Here is a 19,975-nt window from a genome sequence, read left to right as displayed (position 1 = left end):
ATTTTATGTGTATTACAGTTTAAAGCTTAAAATTATTATTTTTTTTATTTTCAGTAATGCAATTTAGAATTTTAGTATGAAGAAATTTTATAAAAAGATAAATATATATTTTTTTTCTTTTTAATATTTAAAATGATTTTTATTTAAAAAAAATAGTTTGTTAATTTTTTTAGTGTGTTTTATTTTTTAAATAACAATTCCATTTATAAATTTTTTATTTCTATTAATAGTTTTATCTATTTTAGGAATATAGAGAATAATAAAATAGGAAATATTAATTTTTTAATATTTAATTAATGATCATACATATCAACCATTAGATATTTGATCCAATGGTCAAGAATAAAATACTCATACATGGGTAATACCCATTAAGAGCATACCCATATATATATATATATGGAAGAAGTTTTAATGGTTATATTTTTATTGTAACCATCATGGTTACATATTTTTAAGTCATTGAATTACTATTAAATGGTTGTGATTAATTTGGAAATTAAATAAAAATAAATAATAAATAACTTGTAACATGAAAGTAACCTAATAATTTATTTCCTTATAAAACTTTAATTAAGATTAATTATATTTTAAAATTAAATTAATTATAATTATTAATTAATTTTTTGCAATTTATTACTATATAAGGATCTTTTAGCAATTTATTTTTTTGTACTTAAATTATTTAAAATTTTATAGCAAAATTAGTTAATAATTTAATATTTTGCACGTATAATTTCATAATTTAAATTTTCTTATATTTGTAATCATAATTTTAAATTATTATACTTAATTATTAATTTTTTTTTATTTAAATATTTAAAAAGTAAAAAGTGAAATAAGTAGTTGAAGAATTTTTTAGACAAAAAATGGCTACACTTGTTATCGATTGACTAGCTTGAGACTTCATACTTAGTTCATCTAATTGTAACAAAATAATTAAATATCATTTAAAAATAATTAATTATTTAAAAATTTATTATAAGAAGAGAATTTTAATTTATGTAAAAAGAAGTTTAATTTTTGTAAAAAAATAAATTTTATTGTAAATATTATAATTAAATAGCTTAATTGTTACAATAATTAGAATAAGAATTTAAATATAAATAAAAAAATTATTTATAAATATTAATTGTTAAAAGAGGTCTTATTAAATATTTAATTAATTATTTTAAGAAAATAGTTAATTATAATTAATTAATTCTAAAAAAGAAATGTTTACCTATTAGTAACTTGTTATTACAGGTCAAAGAAGAATGTAACCATATGGTTACATTAAATATGTAACCACGGTAGTTACATTGATTTTTATTCATTGGATCATTGTTAAACGGTTGTGATTAATTTAGAAATTAAATAAAAATAATTAATAAATTACCTGTAACCTGATACTAATCTGATTTTAGTTATTTCTTTATAAATAAAAATTAAAAAATATTTATAAAAATTAGTTATGAAAAATGTCTTATTAAATATTTTAATTAAAAAATTAATTTATTTTAAGTATATAATTAATTTGAGTCTAAAAATAAATTTTTTACCTATTAGTAACCTATTATATTAGCAGGTCATAAAAAAAGATGTAACTATCATAGTACATTTTGAATGTAACTATTGAATAGTCACCTATATATAATGTTTGGGTTGGTCTTGGTTAAGATTGTTTTGTTGGTTGTACTGTTTTTGAACTCTGCAATGAAGATTATTACTTATCAAAAAATGAAAAATTACTTTTTTATTTATATACTTTGTATTTTAATAACTTTTCAGTGGTTACTTAGTTTAAAAAATATATCATTATTCAGTGATTAGTTGGTGAGATTAATTTTAATTTAATAGAGTTTTTTCTTCATGTTCTCTCAACTTTTAGAACACTACTATAAAATTGGGCTTTAGAGGCAGTTTTTAAGGGCTTTCAGCGTCGATTTTGGTGAAATTAACTACCGACGCTGTTCCGAGTGACGCTGTAGGGGTAAAAACAACAGACGTTATAGGACCCCTATGGCGTCGGTTATTATGAAATAATGGCATCTGTTGTTTCATATAACCGACGCCATAGGACACATATGGAGTCGGTTATTATGAAATAACCGATGCCATAGGGTCTTCCTATGACTTTTTTCAGCTTTACAATTTTATATTTTCGCATAATTTATATATGTATATTATTATATTATTAATATAATTAAACTAAGTACAAATTATATATAATAACCATAAATAAAAATTAAATTGAAAAGTTGAATAAATACATATCTACATTACTCTAAGTGTTTGTATATTAGCTATTTTTTTTATTAATATTTTATATTTTATATTATGTGTTTGTATTTTTGTAGTATATTAGTATCATTTTTATAATTTTTTTTTACTAGTATCATTTTTGTTATTGTATTTTTTTTTTTAAGGAAATGGCTAAACTTTGCATGAAATTTTTTAAAACTTTGAACATTAATCATTTTTGATTCGGTTGTCCGTTTGAGGCGATTTTTTTTTTTTGAACTTGGGTATTTTTTTTTGCGTTCTACGCAATCCAAACCGCCAACGGGGGTTTCGCCAACCAATTTTTCAAAAAAATATTATTTTGCATACTAAATTCATGTTATGCACCCCTTTCACCTAATTTTTGTATTTTATTTTACTATTTTACTTAAAATAAACTAGAATTCTTATTTTAAGTATTAGAATCAATGTTTATAATGTATTTGTTAATTCTACCACAATAAAAATTGCAATACTAATTTACTTTTATATCTCTTCTAATATTTAAATAAAATTTATAGTAGCAAATTTATACAAATATTGTGTTTTGGTATATTGGTAAGGACTTATTAATTTATCCTTTTGGTCACAAGTTCAAATTCTAATAGACCATTTTTTGTATTTTTTTTATAGCTTACTATATCTATCATTAGCACTCAACAATATCTATCCTATGTATTACATCAATATTATTCTAAAATTACTCTAAGTATTTAAGGATTATCTAAATATATATAAAAAATATTCTTATAAAAGTAGGTTAAAGAAAGCATACCTTATACCAAAAATTATGTATTTGTCTTCCGATAAAGTCACTTTCGATAAAATCCTAATAACCAAGTTTAAGAAAAATTAAAATCAAATATTATCTTAATTCTACCGAAATTTCGACAGCATAACAATTATAATTGAACGTTTCTAAAAAATTCAAACCTATTAATAACAACAAAACACAATTCAAACCAATATAAAATAATCACAACAACATTTAATAATATACAAATTTACTACCCATTCGACTGACGTACATGTATTCACAGAACCTACTTCACTACGGATGAATATTTAAGATATTCAAACTCATCTAACATGCATATTATTCCACTCATCGATCCGGCGCAGTACAATATATTACAGAACCTACTTCATTACGGATGAATATTTAAGATATTCAAACTCTACTAAGCATTTATAATTAATTTATAATAAAATTTAGTGAATGTATACCTCGAGCTAGCTAGAAACCGATCAACACCAAATAAGTCAGATCCTTGCAAATTGACCTCACAACCTACAACATAAAAAAATACTACAAAATTACAATTTTTTTTATTTAGCTACTTACTAGTTATATAATTTATGAGTAACTAGTTAACTAGTTAATTTATTACTAACTAATTACTTATGAGTAACTAGTTAGTAATAAAAATACATGAATAGAATGAAAATTAGTAACTTGCTAAGTAGTTGTTGTTGGATATTATTTTACCAGGATCTTAGATCTACTCACAAGTATGTTTATTAACATCCTAAATATGAACTTTCTAAAACGATAAATTAAACACATATAAAGTTTAAGAAACCTTACATTGGGTGCAGCGGAATTATAATGACTCCTTCCGTTCAGATCTCTAACCCTTGATTCCTTTCTGTAGCAGAGTATTATCAAGATCTGAACCTGGATCTTCTTCTCTGAATCCTTGATGCTGAATCTCCTTTACTGATGATCTTTCTTCACGATCTTCCTCACTATGATTGAGGTATTGCTTGATGTGTGTGGGCACTACTCTAATCACTATGAGAGGTTCGAAATATAGAGGAAGAGAGAGAGAGTGGCGGCTAGAGAAGAGAGTGGAGGCTGAGGTTTTTCTGATTCAGAAAAGTGTAATTTTCCTGAAGCCTTCACTATCTATTTATAGCATTCCACTAGGGTTAGATTTGAATTATATGGCATTAAAATAATGAAAAAATCATTTAAAAAAGATAACATAGGTGGCCGGCCCTGGCTAGGTGGATTGGGCCTTGATTTTTGCAATTTTGCAATTTTACCACCTTTTGTATCTGATTTTCTCAAAAATGCCAATTTCCTAATTCAATCATTTAAATGCCAATTCTAACTATTTAATAACTATAAATAATTATTAAATAATATTGTCATTTATCATATTTATTAATTGAACCATACAAAGTATCATAATTAACAAATATGCCCCTGTTAACTCTTTCTTTACAATTTCGCCCTTACTTAGTGAAAATTTCACAAATAGACAGTCTAATTCGTGAATTATAATTGATTAATCAAAACCAATTACATGAGTCTTACAAGCAATATTATCTCAACTAGTGGGGGGACCATGGGTCTATATAACTGAGCTTCCAATAAGTAGATCAAGAATTTAGCACTAAAATTCACTAACTTATTAATTCTTCGTTGAATCCACGCATAGAACTTAGAATTGCACTCTCAGTATATAGAATGCTCTATATGTTCCACCATATAGACACATCATTAGTTATCCATTGTTATAATCCTAATGTGATCAATGATCCTCTATATGAATGATCTACACAGTAAAGGGATTAAATTACCGTAACACCCTACTATGTATTTTATCCTTAAAACACTTGACCCCGTATAAATGATATTTCAGCTTATGTGAAATGAGATCTCCACCATTTATTTTCGTTTGGTCAAGCTCGAAGGAAATCATCCTTTGCTTACTATTTGCCAGATAGAAGCTATAGATTCCATGTTTATGCTAGCGCTCCCACTCAATTGCACTACCGTGTTCCCAAAAAATATGTATCACCCTGACCTAAAAGTAGGCTTAACTAACAATTCAAAGGAACACGAATAGCCTTTCAAGATTGAGCCTAATCATAACAGGATTAAGATCATTTGATCTAGGATCAACTTGGCGATATTGACTTGAATAGATTTTACGGTAAGTTTAATTAAATCTAAGTCAAAGTTCAATATCGGTCCATTCCAATGCATACTCCATGCATCCAACCCAAGCTTTACTTTAACCAATGTTGGAAAGAACATAGTATTTCTCCAAATACAAGTAAACTCTTGTTGTAGATTATCATATCAGTAAAACCCAGTGTCTGATAAATCTAGGAAACTTTATTCACATAGTCATGTTTACTTTCCAATGTGATGACAGCACAATAAACATGATCAAGTATGTGAAAAGGGTTTAAGATGAATTTATAAATCAATTAGACAAGCAATTGATAAAGTGAGCCAAAACATACACAAATGAATGAAAAATACTTCTGTTTCTTTATTGATGTTGAATAAAATAGATTACATTGAAATGGAGTTTTATTTAGGGCATAAAACCTAACAAACTCCCACTTGCACTAATATAAAACTAATTAGTACATATCAATTAATCCTAAATTCTGACGGTGCTTTTCAAAGGCTGTCACGGCCAAGACTTTGGTAAATGGATCAGCCAAGTTGTCCTCTGTGTCGACTTTCTCAACTAGTACATCTCCTCTTGCCACGTATTCTCTGATAATGTGATACTTCCTTTCAATGTGTTTGCTTCTCTTGTGGCTTCGAGGTTCTTTACTGTTTGCTATTGCTCCATTGTTATCACAGAGTAGTACCAGAGGCTTTTCCATTCCAGAACAACTCCTATCTGCCGGTGAAGAACTTTCTTAGCCGGACAAGTTCATTAGCGGCTTCGGTCGCTATGTATTCAGCTTCCATAGTTGAGTCCGATATCGAGGTTTGTTTAGCACTTCTCCAAACCACCGCTCCACCCCCAAGAGTAAACACCATCCCAGATGTTGATTTCCTGTCTTCAAGACTTGCTTGGAAATCTGAATCAGTGTAGCCTATGGGATTTAAAGCACCACCCTTGTAGACTAACACAAAATTCCTTGTACTCTTTAAGTATTTCAGAATATACTTAACTGCATTCCAATGTTCTAGTCCTGGATTAGACTGATACCTGCTCACAATTCCAACAGCATAACAGATGTCAGGTCTAGTGCACAACATTGCATACATTAGACTTCCAACTGCAGAGGCATAGGGAATATTTGCCATGTCCTCTATCTCTTGAGGATCAGTCGGTGGATCGTTCCTTAGATAGACGAATACCAAATCTAGAGGGCATGTTTGCCCCATTGGCATTGTTCATGAAGAATCTCTCTAAGACTTTGTCTATGTAGGTTGTTTGAGAGAGAGCAAGAGATCTGTTCTTCCGGTTTTTGATAATCTGAATACCAAGAACATAGGCTGCTTGACCCAAATCTTTCATTTCGAATTGAGTGTTGAGCCATTCCTTAATGTGAGTCATTTTCTTGATATTGTTTCCAATGATCAAAATGTCATCAACATAAAGGACCAGGAATACTACTATTTGGTCTTCCTTGAGTTGGTAAACACAAGGTTCATCTTCATTCTGAAGAAAGCCGTAGGTCTTGATGATTTCATCAAACCTTTTGTTCCATGAGCGAGAAGCTTGCTTAAGTCCATAGATAGACTTGTTTAACTTGCAAACTTTCTTTTCTTGCCCAGGAAGAACATAACCTTCTGGTTGCTCCATATAGATGGTTTCTTCAAGTACCCCATTAAGGAAGGCAGTCTTGACATCCATTTGCCAGATTTCATAATCGAAAGCAGCAGCTATGGAGAGAAGAATTCGGATGGATTTGAGCATGGCAACAGGACTAAAAGTTTCCTCATAGTCCACGCCTTCTCTTTGGGTATAACCCTTGGCTACAAGTCTAGCTTTAAAAGTTTCGACTTCGCCTCCAGCTCCTCTTTTCTTCTTGTAAACCCACTTGCATCCTATCGGGTGATAGTCGTCAGGTGCGTCTACATATACCCAGACTTTGTTCTTTTCCATGGAATCCATTTCTGAATCCATTCCAGCTGACCATCGTTTCCGTTGCGGACTAGCCATTGCCTGTTTATAGGTTAATGGATCGTCATCAATACTGTCACCTACGACCATATTGATTTCACCATCCAAGCCATAACGAGCAGGTTTTGTTGAAACCCTCCCACTACGACGAGGTACGGTTGTCTTCTGAACAGAAACTTTAGTAGTAGATTTCTCAGTTTGTTCAACTGAGGGAGTGGGATCGTCTTCTTCACGAGTGGAAGAGGACGGAACATTGGAAGGACTTATATCTGATAGCAATTCCTCTAGAACAACTTTACTTTTCGATTTGTAGTCTTTAATATAGTTCTCTTCAAGGAAAGTAGCATTTGTAGAAACAAACACTTTATTATCCTTGTGACTATAAAATAGTCCACCCCTAGTCTCTTTAGAATTTCCAACAAACATGCATACTTCGGTACGTGATTCAAGTTTGCCTTCTTTCTTTCTTAAGACATGAGCAGGGCACCCCCAAATTCTGTAATGGCGCAAACTAGGTGTTCGACCATTCCAAAGTTCGACGGGTGTCTTAGGGACTGCTTTAGATGGAACAACATTTAAAATGTCATTTGCCATCTGTATAGCATATCCCCAGAAGGACGTAGACAGAGTTGAATAACTCAAAGCATAGACCTAACCATTTCCAAAAGAGTGCGATTTCTTCTTTCTGCAACTCCATTTTGTTGTGGAGTAGCTGGGGCAGTGTATTGGGATTCAATTCCAAGTTCAATTAAATGATCTTTGAACTGCATATCCATATATTCTCCACCCCTATCAGTTCGCAAGATCTTTAATGATTTACCTAATTGGTTTTGGGCCAAAGCATGAAATTCTTGAAACTTTTCAAACGTTTCAGATTTCTTTTGCATTAGGTAAAGAAAACTATATCTAGAGAAATCGTCAATGAAAGTGACAAAATACTCATAACCACCTCGGGCTTTGACATTCAAAGGTCCCGTACATCGGAATGCACTAACCCTAGAGGGATTTTGGCACGCTCTCCCTTTGCAGAGAAAGAACGTTTAGTCATTTTTCCTTCTAGGCAGGACTCGCATACTGGCAGTTCACCTAGGACGACATTTTTCAATGGACCGTCTTTGGTGAGCCTATTAAGTCTATCAAAGCCTATATGACCTAAACGTAAATGCCATAGATAAGTTTGATCATCATTATCAATCTCTTTTCTTTTTAGGTTTCTAGGTCTAGCTACACTGAAAAGTTCACTATTTAGTGAGATTTGAGTACTCGGTCTTAAAACATAAAGCCCTTGTTCCATTATAGCAACACATATTTGAAATCCATTACGAGAAATTGAACAATTTGTACTCGAAAAATTCAATATATAAAATTGTGTTTGCAAACATGAGACACTAATCAAGTTTCTACTAAAGTTTAGAATAAATAAAACATTTTCTAAAATTAAAAATCTTTGTTGAAACTTGATGCGGGCTTTTTCTCTAGCTTTGACCGATACTAATTCGCCATTGCCAACTTTAAGCTGTAACTCTCCTGGAAGTAGATTTTCCCAAGTTTCAAGCAACTGCAGTGAAGAACATACATGGTTAGTAGACCCAGAATCAACAATCCAGATGGATTTGTCGTTCTCTAAAACACATGATTCAAAGACAAAAGTATTACCTTCGTTTGAATTGTTTAGAAGCCTGGGACATCGTTCTTCATGATGACCCTTTCCATTACAATTCGAACATAGAAGATTATGTTTGATAATTGTACTTGAAGAAGCAGTTTTGCTAGATCCTTCATACCTAGTCCTTTTCCTTCGATTATTGATTGCAAACCCAGGGGGACCCATTGCAATCAAGTTCCGTTCATGGGCTCGTAATTCTGTTTCGAGCTTGTCCATGTCGGAGGAGTTAGAATTGTTGATCATGTAAGAGATAACAAATTCATTATACTCCGGAGGAAGACTATTGAGGATAAGTTGGACCCATTGTTCTCTTGATAAATCAATTCCCAGTAGAAGCTATAGATTTGTTGGTCATCCTTTGCTTACTATTTGCCAGATAGAAGCTATAGATTCCATGTTTATGCTAGCGCTCCCACTCAATTGCACTACCGTGTTCCCAAAAAGTATGTATCACCCTGACCTAAAAGTAGGCTTAACTAACAATTCAAAGGAACACGAATAGCCTTTCAAGATTGAGCCTAATCATAACAGGATTAAGATCATTTGATCTAGGATCAACTTGGCGATATTGACTTGAATAGATTTTACGGTAAGTTTAATTAAATCTAAGTCAAAGTTCAATATCGGTCCCTTCCAATGCATACTCCATGCATCCAACCTGAGCTTTACTTTAACCAATGTTCTGGAAAGAACATAGTATTTCTCCAAATACAAGTAAACTCTTGTTGTAGATTATCATATCAGTAAAACCCTGTGTCTGATAAATCTAGGAAACTTTATTCACATAGTCATGTTTACTTTCCAATGTGATGACAGCACAATAAACATGATCAAGTATGTGAAAAGGGTTTAAGATGAATTTATAAATCAATTAGACAAGCAATTGATAAAGTGAGCCAAAACATACACAAAGGAATGAAAAATACTTCTGTTTCTTTATTGATGTTGAATAAAATAAATTACATTGAAATTGAGTTTTATTTAGGGCATAAAACCTAACAGTTGTATTTAACTATCTATTAACTACTAAAAAATAAAAACACATGAATAAAATTTAAAATAGAAAAAATTTGATACAAAATAGAGTTAATTTCTAAACTTTTATTTCTAACACAAAATAAATACATATATACTCTCCTATTTCACATTTTTCATTCATAATATATATACACACAATACATTTCTCATTCACAATATATACACACAATATTACATATTCAATACAACACAATACATATTTAATAATATAGAAAACCCTAAAAAAATTATAAAATAAAAAATAAAGCAATATACATTACTAAAATTAGTAGAAATTAGATTTATACCTTAATAGACGTTGAGATACAATGTTTTCTCCACTAAAAACGGTGGTCGGAGGTATAAACACCACAACCACTACCTCTACCTTCGGTTCACCCTAAAAAAATGAGAAAAATGTGATCTTTTCAGGTATATAGTTTTAGGTATGAAAAATAAAAGATTTAGAAACAAAAATGAGCTAAAATGGTGAAATGGGGGTGATTTTCCGTGGTGGTTGGCGGAGAGGGTTTGGAGTTTCTCTAGTTTGGGGATTTCTAGGTTGGCTGGTCGAATGAGGAAGACGATGGGCTGGCTAGGGTTATAAACCCTTTTGGCGTCGGTTTTTTGGAAATAACCGACACCAAATAACCGACCCCATAAGTGGCGTCAAAATCCCTTCCAAAACTTCTCAACCCCATGTCGTCGGTTCTTTTATATTATTCTGAAAAAAGCGCCTCTAAAGGTTTGATTTATAGTAGTGAAAGAAAATAAATCTTGTTGGATCTCCTATTTCTTTTTTTCTTTTTTTCTTTCCATTTGTCTCTTCCATTCTCTGTTATTTCCTTTAATAGTATAATTATTTTCCTTTTATTTACTTGTTTTTCCTCCCGCTTTTTTACTCTATTGAACATAGTTCGAAAAGATGGAAGAAATGATGGATGGAGAAGATTGTATTGTATGTCTTCTTTTACTTCGTTTAGTATTTTGATAGTGGGATTAGAAAGAGGATCAAAATTGTTCTATTATTTTTGAAGTATTTTGTTATTTTCTTTAATATTTCAAAAGAATTTCCCTTTGAATTTCGGATGTGTAGTTTTAGGGATCTATTAGTGACTTTTTTTGAAAACTGATTATAATAAAAATTAAGTTGAAGAAGGTATTAAGAAGAAAATAAGATAAGACTTTTATGTATAGTTGAGGAATTAATAAGTATTCCTCCACGAAAGTATGAAGTTTACAATTTATTTTCTAGTTATGAACTAAGAGAATCGAACCTTTTGCATGGAGTAATAGTCATATTTATAGGCACATATATTTAATGGGTCGAACGGATCCGAGTCTATTAGGGTGATTTGTACAATAGCGTTTGTTGGCGTAAAATACATTTATTTATTATTATAATTTGTATTATTAAATAGGGTAAGTGAGACTCAAGTTGAATTAAGATACCTTCTATACACGATCAAACTCTTAATAATGATATGTGATTATGTGGGGCGTGAGGCGTTGGGAGAAATAAATGTCAAAATAGTAGGTGTGCGCCCAAAAGTATGCTTTTTTTTTTCTTTTTCATTTTTTTTTTTTTGCCTTTCCAAGACCTGATAGAGAAGATATGTCGCCAAATTTCTCTAGATCGTGTTATAGGAGCGCTACGTAGGTGCCTCCGAGATGAAAAGTGGTACCGAGCGCCTCTTCGTATTTTGTTCTCGAATGATCCCTAAGGCTATCCTTCTTAAGTTCACGTTGTTTTCTTGTAAAGTGTAAAATCATTATTCAGGAGTAGTCGTTAAGATTCATCACTGAGGAGCAATGTGAAAAACAGATTATCTGTCTGATTTTGTATTTTCTTATAAATAGACTGAGTAATTATCCACTTTGGGCCAAATTAACATAAAATTTTAACAATCATTTTATTATTTAAAATATTATCACAATTTTAATTTTCAATTACACTATATACTAATTTTTTTTATATAAATATTATATAATATTTTTAAAACGATATGTAATTGTATTACACATATTACATTACAAAATATTTTTACCAATAATTTAAAGGTTTAAGATATTTAAGTTTGGATTGAATGGAGTTAGCTTTTTGAATTTAACAATTTTGGTTGTATATCCCAAATTGTTATAAAAGAAAGAAAGAAAAAAAAATAAAAAGAAATAAAATTAACAGCACATATCCTCTCCTTTTGAGAATAAAGAAATTAAAGAAACGAAAGAACAGCGTTTTACAGATTTGGTTAGGGGGTGCGATCCACTACCATAGATAATATAAAATCAGAATATAAACAATTATGGTAAAAGAAAAAGTAAAAGTGGAGTAGAAGAAGCTCTGTAGAACCAAACAAACAAATACGTGGTAGGCGTCACAAACCCAGGAATCCAATCCCACCCAATTTTGACAGTTTCACTCATAATAATAAACAGTCGAAGTTGAAACCTTGAGCTTCGCGCCAGAAAGTGTCTATCTCTCTTTTCTTTCTTTCTTTTCAGCTTTGCGACGTGTCGTTTAGGCACTCCTTCTCCGCCGCACCAAATCCCGTGCTTATCTTATAAAAAAAAACCTCTTCTTTTCTCCACGTGTCGTCTCAGGGACACACGTGTTAACTTTTTTATGAGTTTTTTTAATTAGTTGGCAACACAACTTATCACATACGTTACACTATATACTACACTGGCAGAGCAGAGATAAATAAGGCATTGCTATTGTGACTATATGAGACTGTTTTCTGCTCCAAAACGGCATCGTTCCGAAACCCATTTCTAACGTCTTATTCATTGCCTTTCGTCTTTCGCATTCTTATCAATTGGGGCCAGTCGACTCAGATATATATTACACCATTATTATTACTATTATTAGTAGTAGTTGGTACCCCACAACCACACAAAGAGCGATAATATATGATATTAATATTAATGATGATATGAGGAAAGATAGATTACAATTACATTACACCAATTAATTTTAATTTGGTGACCGCAGATACAAATTGTATGATTGTAATAATTCTATTATATTTTAAAAAAAAAGGGTTAATTCTTAATGTATATATTAATATATATTATGAATGGATTATGGAGCCCATGTTCTTCTCTACTGTGGTTACAGTGAGTGTGTACTGAGTGGAATGAAGAAGAAGAAGATGATCACGAGTACACCCCAGAAACTTCCATGTGAAAAGATCTTGAAATGACTAAATGAAAAGATTCATCGGTGTTAAATCAGTATATATGCACTATAGTACTTCCAAACAAATAATGCATTAAAAAAAAGAGTAACTATATCTCATGAAATCCAAACCGACTATCCTTGAAATACAATTGCGGTGTTTAAATAATGACCAAACAATTGAAAGTATAGTGTTTCTTGTTCGATTCCAAATACACTGGAATCAAATTTTATTGTTCTTGTATAGCTCACTCAGCTAATTTCATCTTATAAGCTCACTACTATCTTATTCTACTCTATCCTTAATGCAATTCTACTTTTCATATACTCATTATTTAAGACCGATCGAAAACCCAATTGACTTAAAAAAGGAAAAGAAAAAAAAAGGTTTCTGACTCAAAGCCAATAATCTTTCTTGGAATCAAAATTTCAAGATCAGCTCAAGAGGGGTATAGAAAAATGACACTAATTACTAGCTATATCCATTCCAATACACAGAGCCTAAAGATTGGCTTTGGTGGAGTTGGATTTTTACTTTATTATATATATACATAATAATAATACTATGAAAGCTATAAGCCTATTTATCTTTATTTTCTAGGGGCCCTAGAAAGCAGAGGTGAAAAAAAAAAATTAAAAAGAGAGAAAAAAGCCTCTTCTCAAAAAGTGGCCATTCTTTTTTTTTTTTTTCTTTAACTCCTCTCCTTTTCATTCCCATTCCCTTCCCTTATAAAAACCACTCTCTCCTTCTCATATTTCCCATCGAATCTAACTCAAAGCCCCTTCACTTTACACTCAGTCACTCACTTTAGATAAAACGAAAGAGTGAAATGGAGAGTCGGGGCTCGTCTTTTTCCAGCTGCCGAACCTACTTTCGGGCTTTGACCCAAACCCCTGCCCGTTTAGCCCGCCGGGCTGGCTCGGTCTCCACCTCTTACGAAGAAATGAGCCAGGTCAGAGCACGGTCTGGTTCTAACATGATCAAAAGCCTCAGGTGGTTCGACCTCGTCGGTTTTGGAATCGGCGGCATGGTCGGCGCCGGTGTTTTTGTCACCACTGGTCGAGCCAGTCGTCTCTACTGCGGTCCCGCTGTTGTTCTATCCTACGCCATTGCTGGAGTTTGTGCTCTGTTATCTGCCTTTTGCTACACAGAGTTCGCCGTCGACATGCCCGTCGCCGGCGGTGCCTTCAGCTACCTCCGCGTCACATTCGGTGTGGTTTTCTCACTACCCTTTTCATCTGAAAACAATTTTTTTTCGTAATGCATCACCGAAAATGAATCAATAAATGAAAATATTAAAACTGATTCTGTTTTGCTTAGGCGAGTTTGCGGCTTTCATAACGGGTGCTAATCTCGTGATGGACTATGTCATGTCAAACGCTGCCGTCGCCAGAGGCTTCACGGCCTATTTGGGTACCGCCATCGGCGTCCCTGTCACGAAATGGCGGATCGTGGTTGCCTGTCTTCCCGATGGGTTCAATGAAATAGATATCGTCGCTGTCCTCGTCGTTTTGATGGTTACCTTCGTAATATGCTACAGGTATACATATAAAAAAGCAATCTTTCTTATAGTTCTGTTTCTTCATCTTCCTGACTGTTTTGATGATTCTTTCAATGCTCTGTTTCAGTACGAGAGAGAGCTCGATGTTGAATATGGTGTTGACGGCGCTTCATATTGTGTTCATACTATTTGTAATAGTACTTGGGTTCTGGAAAGGTGATTGGAAAAACTTCACTGAACCCGCCGACCCGATTCATCATCCATCTGGATTTTCCCCATATGGAGTTTCAGGGGTTTTCAACGGAGCTGCCATGGTTTACCTTAGCTACATCGGGTACGACGCCGTTTCTACCATGGCGGAAGAGGTTCGTAACCCGGTCAAGGACATCCCTATTGGAGTTTCCGGCTCCGTTATCATCGTCACCGTCCTTTACTGCTTAATGGCCGCATCTATGTCCAAGCTTCTTCCGTACGACTTGGTAATAATAATACACAAAATATTAATTTACATAATTAAAAAAAAATAAACTAAAAGAAAACAGAACAGAGCACCTTATTTGTTTTTGATTTAATTTTAAGAAGATATTAATTAATTTTATAGCCGAATGACGAAATGGCCCTTGCGCCTTGTTATTACAGATCGACGCAGAGGCTCCATTCGCGGCCGCATTCAGTAGGCAATCGGACGGCTGGAAATGGGCTTCGAACGTGATCGGAGTCGGGGCTAGTTTCGGGATTTTGACGTCGCTGCTGGTTTCGATGTTGGGCCAGGCCCGTTACATGTGTGTTATCGGACGGTCCAACGTGGTCCCGGCCTGGTTCGCTAAGATCCACCCCAAGACATCAACGCCCGTCAACGCTTCCGCTTTTCTCGGTACGTAACTCCTGAGCCCTGCCTTAATAGCACGCTAGTTATTATTTTATAATTATCAATTCATTAACAATAAATTTTCTTGTCTACGTATTATTTTTTTGTTCTTATAACGTTTGAATAATTTAATTTAATAATAATATATAAATGAATGGTTTGGATTTATTTATGGGATTTTCCATGCATCGATCTTCGTTTTTGTAATATTATAATGTGTGAAAAGTTGCACAGTTCCCAATTGTAGTCATCTTTAGGCGTTACTTTCGTTTTTATTTGTTCTTTGAAATGAGTCTGTTGGCACCACAAAGGGACCCCACTTGAACCGATTCGGCTTTTAGTTTGTGGGGGCCCTAGTCTCTCTCAGGTTGTAGTGCAGAAGGAGATGGTGTGTAATTCAGTGAGGGTGTCCTCATCATTCTTTTATCATGGGGTGACAGTATTTGAGTAGATGGGCTATAAAACTAGGATAAGGATTTGTGGATTTGGTGATTTCTTTGCCATTTTGTGTACGTAATCCTTAAAAAAGTATTGGGGGAAAAAAACTGGGCAAAAGTGAGTATTTCACATGCTTTTCCTTGTTGTTTGATTTATTGTAACCAAATCCAGGCTTTATTTAGAACATAGTTTTGGTTAGACTCTAGACTCTAGTTGTGTGTCAACTCGTACAATCTCTCTAACAAAACATAGTGACTTAATAAAGCCAAACCTTTTGGCTAATAGGGGTAGTTGTCCTGATGTGTATAGCATTGACATTTTGTTTTCCTTTCCCTCTTTCTCTTAATTGGGAGTATTGGGTTCATTGTACTTTCATATTATTAACACTTTTTGCTAATAAAAGTTTTCGTTTACATTGAGCTATGTATTTATTTAAAAAGATTAACTTAATGGAGTATGATCTAGTAGCTAGAATATCTTCCTATGATATCAGCAGTAGTTGGGGTTATTGCATGAACTTAGCTCATCAACAATTAACTTGTATATTATTGTTTAATATTATAAAATTAAAATTAAAGAATTAGGGGTTATTGATTCAGTGAGACTCTTTTTTAGTGCTTAATTAAAACGAATATTGTTTTTGGAAAAGATGGTGTGAAACTATCTGACTCATTTTTTATCATGTAACATTTTATAGTGTGAACTAGTTGCGTTTGGCCCTATTATTACCTTTGAAAGAGATATAGGGAAAATTAATTTCCCTTTTTTGGGTTTTGTATTACAAAATTGCTCTCAATAAAGGCTAAATTAGAAGTATTTTGGATTTAAAGTATACTTTGTGAGGTGCAATCATAGCAGCCTTAAAGTTCATAATCTTTGGATTGTATCAATTTCTTTTTCAAGTGCCTTGTTCTCTATTTCTCTTCCTCAAAAAAGCTATAATTGTCATTATTTTTAATTAGTGGTCCATGTTGGTCCAACCATCTTCTTGCAAGATAATCCTTGGGGTTGCAGCCATTATCGAAAGTGACCCTTTACCTCTCAAGGTCATGTGTCAAGGTCCCAAATAAATGGCAAGGCCACTACTACAAGGGTAATTGGATTGTTTTTGGTAAACAGAGCAATCCACTCAAATAGATAGATGTATCTTGTGTGGAGTTTATTTCATTCCTATTGCCTGAGATTTATATGCTTTTAGATTTGTGGGGTGCCCTTGAGTTCCCACCATTCCTTGTTTTTATCCATAAAAAATACATATGCACGCCTTGGGAGAAAAAGAATACTATAATAACAAAAAAGAAAAAGAAAAAAATGTAGTCCTTTTGTCCATATGCACTTGAACTAACTTGGCTCATGATTCCTCATATTATATGGTGCTATACTTTTTTTTTCAGGTATCTTTACGGCTTTGATTGCCCTTTTCACTGATCTAAATGTACTTCTCAATCTTGTCTCAATTGGCACTCTCTTTGTCTTTTACATGGTGGCCAATGCTGTGATTTATAGGCGTTATGTTGCTGTGGGGACTACCAATCCTTGGCCTACATTGTCTTTCCTCTGCTCGTTTTCCTTAACATCCATTTTGTTCACCCTCATATGGCAATTCGCCCCGCCGGGCAAACCCAAAGCCATCATGCTAGTCTTCAGTGCCTTGGTTGCCATTGCTATGTTGCAAATTTTCTATTGTATGGTTCCACAAGCGAGAAAACCCGAGTTTTGGGGTGTCCCTTTCATGCCATGGATTCCATCCACATCCATTTTCTTGAACATTTTCTTGTTGGGTTCTCTCGATGGTCCTTCCTATGTGAGATTCGCCTTCTTTTCCGCCTTGGCAGTGCTTGTTTACGTGTTCTATAGTGTTCACGCAAGCTTTGATGCCGAGGGAGATGGCGCTCTTAGTGTGAAGAACGTAGAAATTCACTTGGAAACAACAGAGGATAAAAGCCAAGATAATAGTGTTAAAGTGTAGAAATTACTTGTCAATTTATTTTGTTGACATTTTAAGTCAAAACTTTTTTCTTTTTAGTAGGCTTTCAATGGGTACTGAGGAAGAAAAAAGAAGATAGAAATAGAAATAGAAATACTCTGCAGTTTTGCAGGAGTAGCACCAAATTGTATAGTTGGGTTACTTGAAAGGGTTTGGCCTTTAGGTGTGATTCCATTAATGTACATCAAAAACTGCAGTATAAGAAATGGACAAGAAAGAGCAGTTTTCCTTTCATTTTCTTCACTTGAATTTCCATTAGTCTAATTATTTCATATTTAATTACTGACAATGACATTTTGTGGTGGAACTAGTCACTATTAGATATCGCTATTATCAAGTCTTATTTACACTTATTTTTTTTTAACTATTTCAGTAAGTGCCTTTATGTATTTTTGTTTTGATAACGTTGGACAAAAGATAAAGGTCATCCATCCCAAGAAGAGTTTGGTGGAGTCTAATGCTAAGTACTATTTACTTTTGATGAGATATATATTTAATTATAGCTAGTACTAGTACCATCTACTAATCTAGATTCATTTTCAAGTACTGAACATTAGTATTAAATTTGCCATGGATTTCATGATATTTAACACTAATATTTAATTGAAGCATGATGACATCAATATTAGCTGTGATACTCTTAATATTAACTTTATTTCTTACATTTAATCAACCCCAAACCGTATTAGTTGTGATACAACTACAAGATTGGTTCTGCATGTTGTCCATTTAGACAAAAGAGACCTCAATATTATTTTGTTACAAAAGCTATCCAATTTGTATGAAGTTATCAAATATTATCATTAAATAGTAGATATAATTGTAGCAAATAATTAAGTTCGTATACTAATTCAATGATCATATATTGTATCCAAGTGTTTGGTATGGGGGTTTTGTTTCATAGGAAGGGGAATATAAATTCAAACTTATGTTTGGTATAATTTTAGTGGACTTATAATAAAGTGGGTTCTATTTTTAAATTTATTTTTATAGATCATCTCAAATTGTTTACACACTTAGTTTGAGATTCTCTTAATTTAAAACCTACTAAATGAAACTCTTACACCATGTTATTTGGTAAATACTATTTTAGACCTTGTATTTTGTAAAAATTATTAATTGGACGTTCTGTTTTGTTAAATGACAAAATAGACTCTGTATTTTCTAAAATTGTATAAATAAGACTCTGAATTGATTTTTTGTCAAAATAAAGCTTAATAATAATTTGATCTAGAGATATTATGATAAAATTGGTTCTATTTTCTGAATCTGTTCGTGTTAAAAATTGTCTTAAAATTGGTTATAAAAAAATAAAATTTTTGAAAATTGAGTTCATAGTCTTATTTTTACTATTTTGGAAAATATAAGATTTTTTTTGTCATTTAACAAAACAGAGGATTCAATTAGTAATTTTTGTAAAACACAAGATCCAAAATAGTATTTACCCTTATTATAATGAATGTATGTCTTTAAAAAAAAAGAACTGAAATTAGGTTGAGAAGTGTAGCACAAAATGAAAAATTAATGAAGTTATATTGTGTAATTATTTTATTTTATTTGTTTTAATTTTTATTTTTATTTTCATATTCTTTAAGATATATTTATTTTATACATGATGTTTTTATTATACTTTTATTAGGTTAATATAAATTATGTACTAAACTTAAAAAGATGGTGAAAGTATATTGAACAATTCACTAGTAAAGTGAATATATTTTAATAAAATATAAAATAAAATATAATATAATGGTATTTTTGATTAATAAATAAAAAAAAGTGGAGTACTAAACTTATTCTAAAATTATAGGACCATACTATCATTAGTCAAATGTTTCCTTTTCTGAGTGAAGAATTTCTTTCTTTCTTATTTCAAGTTTCTTAACATATTTAACAAATTGATTTTTGTTTAAATTCTTATTTTAAATGTTTTTTTAGCTTTTTATTATTTAATTGTTTGATTGATTTTTTGAAAGGATTGTCTTTATCAATCTATAAAATCCTTAAAATATGTTGAAGGGAAATTTGTGCCAATAATAATACTACTAATGATATATATAAGCAACTTATTTATTTGTTTTTCATTTTTTAAGAAAATTAATTCATTTTAATTTACTATTGATTCTTTTTCTCATTTTTTGTGTTAATTTTATAGATTTTTTTTAATA

General features: G+C 31.9%; 1 protein-coding gene across 1 annotated transcript; it reads left to right on the top strand.

The window, feature by feature from the left end:
* Positions 1-12,683: 12,683 nt before the first annotated feature.
* LOC115707701 (cationic amino acid transporter 7, chloroplastic) lies at positions 12,684-18,044 on the top strand. The gene is made up of 5 exons (XM_030635728.2): positions 12,684-14,227; positions 14,337-14,556; positions 14,645-14,996; positions 15,157-15,391; positions 17,218-18,044. Exons 1-5 carry the CDS (start codon positions 13,846-13,848, stop codon positions 17,790-17,792), a joined length of 1,764 nt encoding a protein of 587 aa, XP_030491588.2. The 5' UTR covers positions 12,684-13,845; the 3' UTR covers positions 17,793-18,044.
* The last annotated feature ends 1,931 nt before the right edge of the window (positions 18,045-19,975 follow it).

This window comes from Cannabis sativa, chromosome 1, assembly GCF_029168945.1.
Source record: "Cannabis sativa cultivar Pink pepper isolate KNU-18-1 chromosome 1, ASM2916894v1, whole genome shotgun sequence".
In the NCBI taxonomy this organism is placed as follows: Eukaryota; Viridiplantae; Streptophyta; class Magnoliopsida; order Rosales; family Cannabaceae; genus Cannabis; species Cannabis sativa.
This window is presented reverse-complemented; position numbering and strand designations above follow the sequence as displayed.

Bases quoted from the DNA above. Each gene is read 5' to 3' on its own strand.
- LOC115707701 (XM_030635728.2), top strand. From the start codon at position 13,846: ATGGAGAGTCGGGGCTCGTCTTTTTCCAGCTGCCGAACCTACTTTCGG. The intron at 14,997-15,156 runs GTAATAATAATA...TTGTTATTACAG, and splicing joins AGCTTCTTCCGTACGACTTG to ATCGACGCAGAGGCTCCATT. The intron at 15,392-17,217 runs GTACGTAACTCC...TTTTTTTTTCAG, and splicing joins CAACGCTTCCGCTTTTCTCG to GTATCTTTACGGCTTTGATT.